Source organism: Schistosoma mansoni, chromosome 1 (genome assembly GCF_000237925.1).
Source record: "Schistosoma mansoni strain Puerto Rico chromosome 1, complete genome".
Classification (NCBI taxonomy): Eukaryota; Metazoa; Platyhelminthes; class Trematoda; order Strigeidida; family Schistosomatidae; genus Schistosoma; species Schistosoma mansoni.
Window position 1 is genome coordinate 23,600,755 of NC_031495.1, and position 11,700 is coordinate 23,612,454.

At 39.1% G+C, this 11,700-nt stretch overlaps 1 protein-coding gene across 1 annotated transcript; it reads right to left on the reverse strand.

The window, feature by feature from the left end:
• Window positions 1-5,433: 5,433 nt before the first annotated feature.
• On the reverse strand, window positions 5,434-7,730 carry Smp_033990 (putative dynactin subunit P25). The gene is made up of 2 exons (XM_018793730.1): window positions 7,665-7,730; window positions 5,434-6,141 (listed from the first exon to the last, which is right to left on the reverse strand). Exon 2 carries the CDS (start codon window positions 6,135-6,137, stop codon window positions 5,577-5,579), a length of 561 nt encoding a protein of 186 aa, XP_018648213.1. The 5' UTR covers window positions 6,138-6,141; window positions 7,665-7,730; the 3' UTR covers window positions 5,434-5,576.
• Window positions 7,731-11,700: the final 3,970 nt, after the last annotated feature.

Consider the following 11,700-nt stretch of genomic DNA (forward strand, 5'->3'; position numbering starts at 1 on the left):
GCTAGACATAGGGCGTTTGTGGCAAGGAGAACTCATCATTGATTAGTTGGCCTCATCTGTGTGTTCTATTTGTGTAATTCAAGCTGCCGATGCATGAATGGTAGGGGTGACCTCAGTTTCAGCTAACTGTATACCGCGACATCAGTTATTTTGGTTTTATTTCTCTAAGTAATTTAGTTGTTTTCCTAATAATGCAGTTCTGTCCTTGTTTGAACCTTCTGCTTTGAATTTGTTTGGATCTAGGATCATCCTTTTTGTATATAGTCAGATTTATTTATCAATACCACCCCAGAACCCTTACCTGCTTTAAGTAGTGATATGTTATCATGTTTCCGTAGCTTTCGCAGGGCATGACCATCAGTTTTCGTCATGATCTTGGATTAAAGGGCTGGCTTATTGTTGGTATGAGTGTACCATAACTGATAATCGTGAAGGAAATATATCAAATTATAAAGGTTAGCACTCTATTCACAAGCTTTAACGCTTAGAGATTTCTCATTGCTCAATGAATTCTCTTATTCATTGAATGGAATTTAAAACATCCTGTCTACAGCATAATAAATGAGTGTGAAACTGTCCCACGAATACTGCATCCAAGCATACTCATCAAGTTGAAGGACTGAAGTTCCGAGCAACATTATTTCTGTGACCAAGTTCTTTTACATGCTAAGAAAGTTTAGTGACACACTAGCACATTGGATTCAATTGATTTCTAATGGCAAACAACTGGAGTCCTAATAGATTGATCTATAACTCAGAATTAGTTACAATAATTTTAGGCTAGAAATTCGATGTTTATGACGTCTTTTGGGGATCTAGTAAGTAACTAAGATCCAAATAGGTTTTTTTTCGCAAACTTGCGTATAAGCGTTTCTATGACTGAAACCGAACTTCCACGTAGAAGATAGGGTCAATATATTATTCCACATTGTGAACACCCTAACTGCACTGTAAAGTGCGTAAATCCTATAAATACACTGGAGAAGTCAATGTCACAATTTATTTGGTTTATTTTCTGACTTGTCAAAAGATTTGCACTGAAATGCGTTCCTATGTGGCAATCGATGAAGTCAACTAGAACGACATTTCTAATGAATACAAACTACGGAGATGAAGCTATCCTGTTTTTCATCAAATCGAGCCATATTTTAATTATCCTTTAAAACATAGATGGAAGTCTTTAACAGGGATACGGTTGCACGTCCGTAAACAAACTAAACAACTTTACTCCCATTAGGAAGTAGAGTGCATGGAGTTACAATGAAGTATACTACTTCCCATACAGAACGATATAAAGTCAAGTAACATGAACAATGTGATGACATGACTCCTAAACATGCAGATATTCCCAGGACAGGTAAGATTACAGCAAAGCGAAAGTCTAGACACTTAGCTTATTTCTCTTGTTTGAAATTTAGTTAGGTCGTACAGTCCAGTGTACTATTTAGTTTGTTTGACAATAAGCTGGATTTTGTCGTGCCTTTGAAGCTCACTGTTATTGTCGTATCTTAACTAAACTGTTAGATCAATAGACAACTCGAAGTAGATGACAAATATGAAATTCCCTTTCTACAATCACTGAATAACAGGCAACACAAATAGTTTGATGTAATTTTAGTGAATAAACTATGTATATAAACAAAAAGTTTTTTACTTAAAGCAGGTTTATGATCTGAAACTTGTTTGGGGGTGATGATGTACGAATCTTATTGGATAAAATTTAAGTTGATAAACTTGACATTGGAAAATTAAGAGGGAATACAAGTGGATAAATACAGCAACGCAGATAAACCTGAGGAACTAAATGGAGAAATAAAGTTAAAACTATGGAACGATCACTTCTTTTTAAGCGACCCGGAAAAAACGCTGGACAAGAGGTAGGTTTAACGACTTAAAGGGGTGGCCACACAGCCCGAGGGATGATTGTTTCGGGCCGATCCTACATGGCTTTTTCAAACTCTGCTAGTTGGCACCATACTTTTCAGAACTGACCGCTAATGACGAACATCTGCAGGCTGTCTTTTTTGGGATGTTATCGCTCCAGGTGCTGGTTGTCTGTAGGAAACACTGTACTGGTGTTGTGAACCTGTACATCCGACAATGCGACTCCTCCTTCAGACCCTGAGTTCGCTCTCCAACCGACATGCTTCGGAAAATAAGACCTGTAAAAACGGACATTCGCGTAGGTCACCACAATATGCGAACACGGCTATCATGTCAAGCTGAGATACGGTTGGGTAGAACCATGAATAAATCTGAATAGAACTCACAACACTGTTGAAAACTTCTCCTGCTACTAGTACTAACATTAGTGTGATACCTGTGTAGTTTTCACACTTGCTCAGATCTCCATACCTTGATGAGGTATTCTTTCCCGTCTGTTAGCACTTATTCTCCCTCCCAAATATTCCTGAATAGGATGTGCAGCATGTCTGCAGTTACATATATGCTTCTGCTAGTGTGTTGTGTGGTCCTGCTGCCTCCCAACTGTTGATTTGTCTGATCACTTTGATCGTTAGTGCAGTGACATCTAAAGGAAGGTCTGTATGAGCTAGATCGATGTCTAGTAGGTTTAGTGAAGCCGGTCTATTCGAGAGTTCTTCAAAGTTTTTTCCCTACCTTTTCTACTGTTCTTGAATACTAGTGATTGTTTTTCCTGGACAGGTCTCTCTGATTTACTATATATCCTTGCCAGTTTCTTCGTTGTGTCATATAGTTTTCTCATATTTCCTTCTCTTGCAGCTTTTTCTGCTGCCATTGCTAGGTGTTCCATGTATTTCTGCCTGTCGTATCTGATGCTCCTCTCCACTCTCTTGCTTGCTTCTGTATATTCTGCGTGTGCTCTGGCTTTCTCTGCTCCTATCTCCTCCCTAGGGTTTCGATAGAGATCCATTCCTCATGATGGTGCTACCTGCTGCCCAAAACCTCCTGGTACGTTGAGGTTATTGCTTCCTTGATCCCCTTTCAACTGTCTCCCTTAGTAGTTTCTTCTTCGAGTAGATCTTGGTCCTCTGTAGGGTGATCCAGTGAGACCCGTGTAGCTCTGTGTACGCGTTTGTGGTGGACTATAGTACCGTTTTGTTGAAGGTGCGTAGATTAGCGAATCTCTCACCACTCTAGTTTCTCCAATCCTTGTCTTTCCATGACATCTCCATAGTCGGTGTTTTCTATTGCAACTTCGGAGTTTAGGTCTCCCATCAGGATTTTCAGGTGCATCCTGTAGGTACTTTCCGTGTTTATTTGGACAGCGTCGGTGTAACTCTGTATGTGCGAAGTACTTTTTCTTCGTGATCAAATTATAACAACACCTCTACTGAAGCCAATGTCCAGCTTGGGTCTAATAAATTCCGCTTATTCCAAGCACTGCCCGGTTGTTTCTCATTTCTGCAGCTATTTGACTGGTCCTCGTAGTCACCCACATTGTCTAGACATTCCACATACTTGTGTTGATTGTTGATCTGGTTGTTACAAGGTGCATCGACCTCGTGACTTCGGGAGAATCTTGGCTTTCACCAAACGTCAAAACTCTTTTACATGGAAACCCTTTTACTCCCTGGGGAGTTTAAATGATTTTTCTGGTGTTTTTAGCAATATTTTTTATACGGAATGCGGTTGATGAACCCATGTCAAACTGTACTCTTTTCTTCAGGATTTGGACTAGCAGTAATCCTGAAGGATCTCCGGTTAGTTGAAACTCCTTGGTACGTAGTCGATATTTCAACATAAATTTACGTTTTAGACATTGGAATGACGGAACTTATCATCCATGTTACACGACTGCCCCCCCCCCTATTACGATTCAGTTGATCAGGTTCAAAATAAATTGAACTCTTGCAATAATTATCTCAACCTAGACTAATTTAACGACTAGACGAAAGAAAGGTTACAAACACCTACGATGTAACTTCATCTTCTTTGAATTAATACATTAGGATTAGATTAAAAATATGGTTGAAATCGGTCGTATTTGATGAGTGTAACTTTGAAGACATTAGGTATACTAGTAAATGGATTCTCATTCGCTGTCTTATGAAATCACTGGTAAAATCCGTTTTCCATTCGCTTTTGCGTTCCATAGATTCATCGGGTTTTTTGGTACTCTTCATTTCCTGCCTAACCAATGGATCCCAGTCATAGTTATGCCGTTAATACACCCATTTTTAGCCACAAATTAGTGCTCATAACGTAAAATGGATACGTCCAAACTCTCATTGCCAATGCAATAGCACATAAATATACCACTTCTTGGCAGTTCCATTTTTGATAGATATCCATGGCACAAATTTACCTTAGTGTGTACTTTTCCAACACCTACTTCCGTTATTCTGTACTCTTTTTATTGCAGCAAACGTTTATCCATCACCGAAAAACTCAACCCAAAACCAAACTCTAGTGATATTTTATTTCATTTTATACCTGTTGGTGGCATAATGTGACTGAATAGTTTGTTCCAGACAAGCTATGTATTGGTTGAATTGATTAACCCTAATGTGGTTTCACACAACTGGTTTGATAACCTTTTGAAAAAACACGGTTCACAAATGAAGGACAGCGACCTTATAATTGAAGCACTCAATATTCGATGACTAGGTTGTCCATTCGAACCCCGCTTTGTCTGCTTCCGCATGGACAACTTATTAGTATCGCCGTGCATTATAAAACCGGTTCCTTGAAAGATACAAATGTCTTCGTTTTCCATGATAACTTATTTCTTTACATCACATATTTCAACTCTCAACTGATTTCGTTATATAAGGAAATGTACTGCTTTAAACGGAGTAACATGCTCCAAAAGCTAACACAATAACTCTTGAAGTGTCATGGTTCAGAATCGGTTGTAGCGGCATAGATCCACCCATTTTTTACGCCTGACTGTAGATCTTGAGTCCGGAATATTAGTTTTGGAATCATATTCTCAATGTCTAATGCCTTCCACAATCATTGCAACTACTATTATTAAGATTCTTCGGTCACTTGTCTTAACGATTCCATTTCGTTGTGAAGGCTCGTTAAAGCAACTAGCTAACGTGCATTTATGGCAGGGGCTATGTTGTTTGTAAATGACTGACTCAATCTCACTAATATATGAATAGTTGATAGATATATTTGAAAGTTTTTACAAGAGCATACCTATGTACTGAGACTTTTTAACCCACAAGAAATTATCGGATTTAGGCTTCGTAATACGACATTCGTGGTTTCTATTAAAATCTACAGTTCTATCTTCCTACTATATACGAACATCGTTAGTTACTTTAAAATTACTAAACTGTAATATTAGTACATATTTTATTGTATGTAACGTGAGTATAATTAATTTGAGATACTAATTAGATTCAGAGTAACAATTATCATGAGTATGGTCTTGAGATTTTATACGACCGACGCCTAATATTTACGTCGCATTGAACGTGAACACAGTAAAACTTTGTGACTTCAAAATAAACTGATTGAGGATTTTATGGGTGACAAAAATACTATTCAAAAACCTTATTTCTTCCATACACCAGTTAAAATAATAAAAGATACCCAGGTCCATGGCCGGTAAGTATGAAACCCTCTACTAAAAACAAAAATCACGAGTCCGTTCCAGGTTCATTCGAGGGTACGAAATGATAATAAAATCCATGAGTAAGATCAACCATCAAATCTGGAGTGCATTCGGGTAGCTCTCCAATCAGTCGACCAGGTGAGCCACCATATATACTAAATGGAGGTACAACTGTTTCTGGAGGGAGTACTGTATTATCTCTTAATGAACAAGCATCTTTCAGTACACAACGCCGTCCAATCACACAATTTTTACCAATGTGTACATAAGATCCAATTTGTGCTGCGTTGACAATAGAATCTTCTTCAATGAAAACATTGTCTCCTATATGAAGAGGGAAAAAGGCAACACCTTTGCTGAATTTTTTAAACGGTGGACGAATAACAGCCTTCCGGCCAATTACACAGTGGCGTCCAATACGTATATTGGCCAGATCACCTCTTATGATACAATCGGACATAATGATGGTTTTCCCATTTAATACAATGTTCTGACTTCCACATAGAACAGATTTCCGACTAACTTTGTTGCCACTAGCAGTTTCGATATACTGTGATTTTGAATAAAATACATCAGATAGTTCCATTTACCTAAAAGTACAAAGGAAATCTAAATGATTAAAACTAACGTATCTTACATGGAAAACTGTCAGTAATGTGCAAAGAATAATCAAATAAACAAAAATACTAGCTTCTGAATGCCATCTTTAATTTCAGACGTCAGTCCGATTAGCCGTAATTTAGTTAGTTAAGCTTGATTTTTCTATTGGTTTTGCTTAATATGAAAAGAGCATAAACTTAAGGGCTAACTAGGTAAAGAAACCAATATGTTAATGAAGGTCACATACGTGCAGCGAAAGCAAACTCTACAGCAGGGTGGTTAATATTAAACAAAATCACAATTTGAAACTTTTCAGTTGTTAGAAGACTGGCAAGCAATGGAAACAAAATACATCAAACACTAATAGATATACCAAATAGTGAATACGAAGTACTCTCTCAATCGTATTGCCCAATTTATGTTCTCTGATCCACTTTAATGGAGTAATTTAAATCAAGTAACTCACAAGTGATGACATTAATTAGACGGATGAATTTCAACATTAATGAGTAGTCATAATAAATTTCACTGTTAACCAATTCAATGTACGTATATAAGGATTAGATAACGTCAGGTACAAATCATACACCAATAAGTCCTCCAACTGTAGTCCAAACTTACGGCAGCGGAAGTTAGGTTAAACACTTAATTACATACTTTAGCAAGTAGTCGAAGTATTCATAATAATTACAATGACATGCAACATTTTGTTGCACAAAATCTTCTATTATAGTTGAAGTGTTAGTCCTTTTATTCACGTAACAGGTAATACCATACTTTTAAGGCAAATGAGAAGTTAATTGAAATAAGTTCCATAGGGGCTGAAAGTTATTGCGCAAAAATATGCCATAAATACACGCAACTAAAGGTATTAAAAACAAGAGGAAACAAATTTACTAAAATCTAGTTTACCAAAGTATAATTACAAATGACCGTGCTTTTTAGTCGAGTGGCTGGTATAATATGAAGTACCAATACTGCCTATCAAGAGCATCAAACTAGATAGTCTGTACTCAGTTAGCTTCCCAATCTGGAGGAATATTTAATCCACGCCGAGGAAGCCGCTGTAGAAAACTTTCGGGAAATTACACATAAAACCCTGAATTTATCCAGATTTGGAGAAATTCCCCAAAATTTTTTGGGACATTCTGCACGACTTCCGATTATCCCAAATACCGCATTCAGAAAACAGGAAAAATACTTATAGCACAGAAAGGTCTGACGATCTAATAATAAGAACTTGAAAGTTTATACACATCTAATTCATTTGCGATCGCAAAGCGCTTGCTTCCAAAGGAAAGTTCCGTGGAGTATATCTGCATAACAAGACTTGATATTCATGAGCATAATCATTTTGAATACCTCACGGAGATTATATATATATATATACCACGTATGATTATATCTATAATCATATATGATTACAACATTTGATACACTCGTCATCAGTAGAAAGAGGAAGTGAATGCGATTTTTACTTTGAAACACTCGTTTAATATCATTGTCTACTAACTGGGTTAACTCATAGGCCTGAATAAATTACAATTTTGATGCCACATACGAAAAATTCGTAGCGCACATTAACATACGACGCGCGTGAAATTACAGGTCTTCAGTCAGTCTTCAGTAATAAGGATAGTAGGTTGATGAACCATAGCTCACGATAACCTTTGGAAGCAACCTCATTGCAGTGCGCAGTGGTTTTCAAGTTGTGATTTATAGTTACTCCTAAGTCTTTGTGCTCTTGAACGCGTGGAAGAGATGTAGCATAGTATAGTGGTAACTAATATCTTGCCCGATGTGCATGAACACGCTCTTCCTGGAATTAACTTCCAGGCCCCAATCATGAGCCCATCTAACTAAGTCGTCTAAATCAGCTTGTAGATAACAACGATCAGTCTCACTTCTTATTGTTCTCCAGATTTTAACATCATCCGCAAACAATAACGTCGACGACTTAAGTAATAAAGGTAGTTCATTAATATACAGTAGGAAAAGTAAGGGTCCTAAGATGGTGCCTTGAGGTACACCACTTTTGACCGGTTTCCATTCGGATAGCGTTCCATTGACCCTTACTCTGCGTCTGCGGTCACATAAGAATCTTCCTATCCAATTCTGTATAGCACCTGTTATTCCAAAGCTTGAGAGCTTTTGCATAAGACCTAAGCGTGAAACCTTGTCAAACACTTTGCTAAAATCTACGAATATCACGTCAACAGACAGGCCGTTGTCTAGGGCAGCTGTCCAGTCCTCTCTCGCAATGAGTAAGTTAGTTAAGCATGAATGCTTGTTACGAAACCCATGTTGCTCGGGAGTTAACAGATTGTACGAATCCATGTGACTCAGTAGCTTAGCCCGAATTAATTTTTCAAGTAACTTAACTACTACGCTGGTCAGGCTAACAGGCCGGTAGTTAGATATGATCCGTCTCTGACCATCCTTAAATATAGGACTAACTATGGCGTCTTTCCAGTCTCTAGGTAGTTGAGCCTGTGAAAGGGACATGTTGAAGAGCATCGTGAGCGATCTTGAGATAATGTCCGCAGGCGATGACAGCAAACGTGGATGTAACCCATCGGGGCCCGGTATCTTACAAGGTTTGAGGTTAGTTATCAAAGGAAGAACAATATCCTCGGTCACGTGTATAGGTCCTATGGCTAGTATCTCGTTGTCAATGGGACAAATAGTTGTAACACTACACGTAGAGTAGACTTCACTGAAATAGTTTGCAAATATCTCCGCTTTCGCTAGGTCATATTCAGCCAATAAAGCTGAATTTTCGCTTAACAGTAACGGGGGGATACCATCACTACATTTCGTCCGCCTTTTAACGTACGAAAACAGTCGCTTCGGACAGGTACGTCTATCGTATGCCAACTGTCGTTCGTGAGCGGTGCGGGATTTAGCTATGGTCTTTTTACGCATATTCCGGGTTTTTTTATATTCGCACTTAAATGATGCCTGACCTGTCGACAAGAATAAGTCCCAGAAGTGTTTTCTACGCTTCAACAGCTTCCGAGTTTCCTTATTAATCCATGGAGGGCAATGTGATTGCTTACGTGCTGACCATGGGATAAACGGTTGTGTTACGGATTCAAACGTAGACTTAAACCTATTCCATGCATCGTCGACCGATCCATCGACCAGATAGCATAGTCTCTGATTGCCGGAATATTAGCTCTCCAGATATTAGGACGGGGTGGAGCAGATGCAAATTCTATACCATGTATCCGGAACTTAAAGGAGAGTACGACACGGTCATTATTCACCAGTGGGGAAAGGTGTTGAATGTCGATTACATCTTCACAGTGGTGTGTGAGGGCAAAGTCTATCATGACGGATTATATTCCAAGTCAATATGTGTCGGCTTAACGATACATTGTACAAGTGCACATTGAATAATTGATGATAGAAGGACGCTATCGAAACCCCCACCTGAAGCTGTGAGCTCTATCCAGTTTATATGGGGTGCATTGAAGTGTCCAACGATGAGACAACATTCTGCCTTACTCCAAGAACAGACGTGTCTTAGGATAAAGTCGTCAGTGAGACAACACGGACTACGATATATTCCTCCTATCGTCACGAACCCGTTTCTAGACCTAATTGTACAACATACTACCTTACACGTACCACTTACATGCGCCTCCGATATGATTGAGTTTATGCGGAAGTGGTCCCTAACATATAATATTATGCCTCCGCCCTTGCGACTTATAACTCCATCACTTCTGATACAGATGTAGCCTGAAATGACTGGAGAACAGTCTATGTCTACAATGATCCAAGTTTCGGTGATAACAATTATATCCGGATTTAACTCGTCTACCATCAAACTTGGCCCAGACATCTTATTCTGAAGACTACGGGCATTCGTGTAACACACATTTAAGGTGTTGTTGGAGACATACGTTCTACCCACACAGGTCTCGGAAGCATTGGCTTCCAAGACCTGACTACCCGAAAACCCTTAATCGTAAGGTTTGTTTCACCGTTTAGCATTCAAGTTTTTAACTCTGTTAGGGCATTCTTCCACTTGATCCGATCCTCAAGTGGCCAGTCTAGTCGAATACGAATATTTGAGTCCTGAATTTCGCGTGCGTTATTCAGTACTACGTCTCTTTCCTTAAAATTACCAAGTACTAATTTAAGGGTCCTTCCTTGTTGGGTTTCGCCTCCAACATATTTACCGAGTCTGATGACTTTCGAGATATGTACCCCTGAGACCTCATCGGGCAGTACATTTCTGATGAGAGATCCCACCAACTGCAGGTCGTGGGCATGTCTCTTAGCAGGATCGGTGTCTTTCGATTCTTCCAAGTTCCAAATGATTACACTAGGGACCTGTTTGACTTCCTTAAAATTCGTGTTCACGGCTCTCGACCGTGATGTCAGATCCTGCCGGTTAGCTACTGGCTTCTTATTGTTGGCTTTCTTTATAACAGTGTCGTGTGAGTCGAGCGAGTGACTCACAGCAACATTTGGTGAAGCCAAACTGTTCCCATCCACAACAGTTCTAAGTATTTTCTTACATTTGGACTTAAGCGGAGTTGCCTGATGCGCAGGACGTGAGTCCAACGAGGACTTATCGACTATACGTGCGCTTTTTTTGGGTATTTTTCCTTCTCTTTTACGTTTCCGCGTAATCCATTTCCCACCAGTCTCAGCATCCAGATTGGAACTACTCTGGACGATAGTGGTACTGGCCGGGTCATCAGTCACTGCTAAAGCAACTTGTCCCTCAATACCTAATGGCGTGTCTTTCATTAGTTGTATCGGATTAGAAATTTTTGTTTCGTGTTGCAAAATTGTGTGTCTGGTACATGCCATGGCAGCATTTACGACACTGATACAATCTTCGTTATCAGTATCCATGTTGCCGGCACGGCCTTCGACGACCTTTTTAGTAGCTAACGCTAGAAGGCTAACGGCTTCCTGAATGAGTAATGTTTTGCTTGAACAACAAAACATACAGAGCCAATGAGAATTGGGTTTCGAACACCTTTTATAGGTAGTAGGGCTTAAGCGGGTGCACATTTTGTGAAACCACTTCTTACATTCGTCACATTGCGTCTCTTCTTCCACGGGGAATAAGCAATATAGCTGTCCACACTTGTGTGCAGAGCCGACCATCTTATAATGAAGTAAGATGATAGGCAAGGTAGATATGTGAGACAAATCACAACCTTGATCAAATAATCAAGCCGAAGTCGACCAAGAATGCTTTGATGCAGTAAATACACAAAGGCAGGATCAAAATACACAAATTCAATGTCACGTTAACTTTAACAAATTCAATTAAAGTGTAAACAGTAGTTTCGATACGTAATTTACGATCAAAACAGTGAATTTAACTCAACGAGAAACAATACCAATGTCCTTTTAGATAGCGCGTCCAATGTAAGTCTATGAGTTGGAAGTATATCATCCATTTCAACTACCCTAAAATTGTAATATATGGCCTTCTAGAAGCTATTCCTGTTCATTTGATAGAAGGCTCATTCTTGAAAGCGTAAGAATTTCTTAATGACTACATTTTGTTCGTCTGA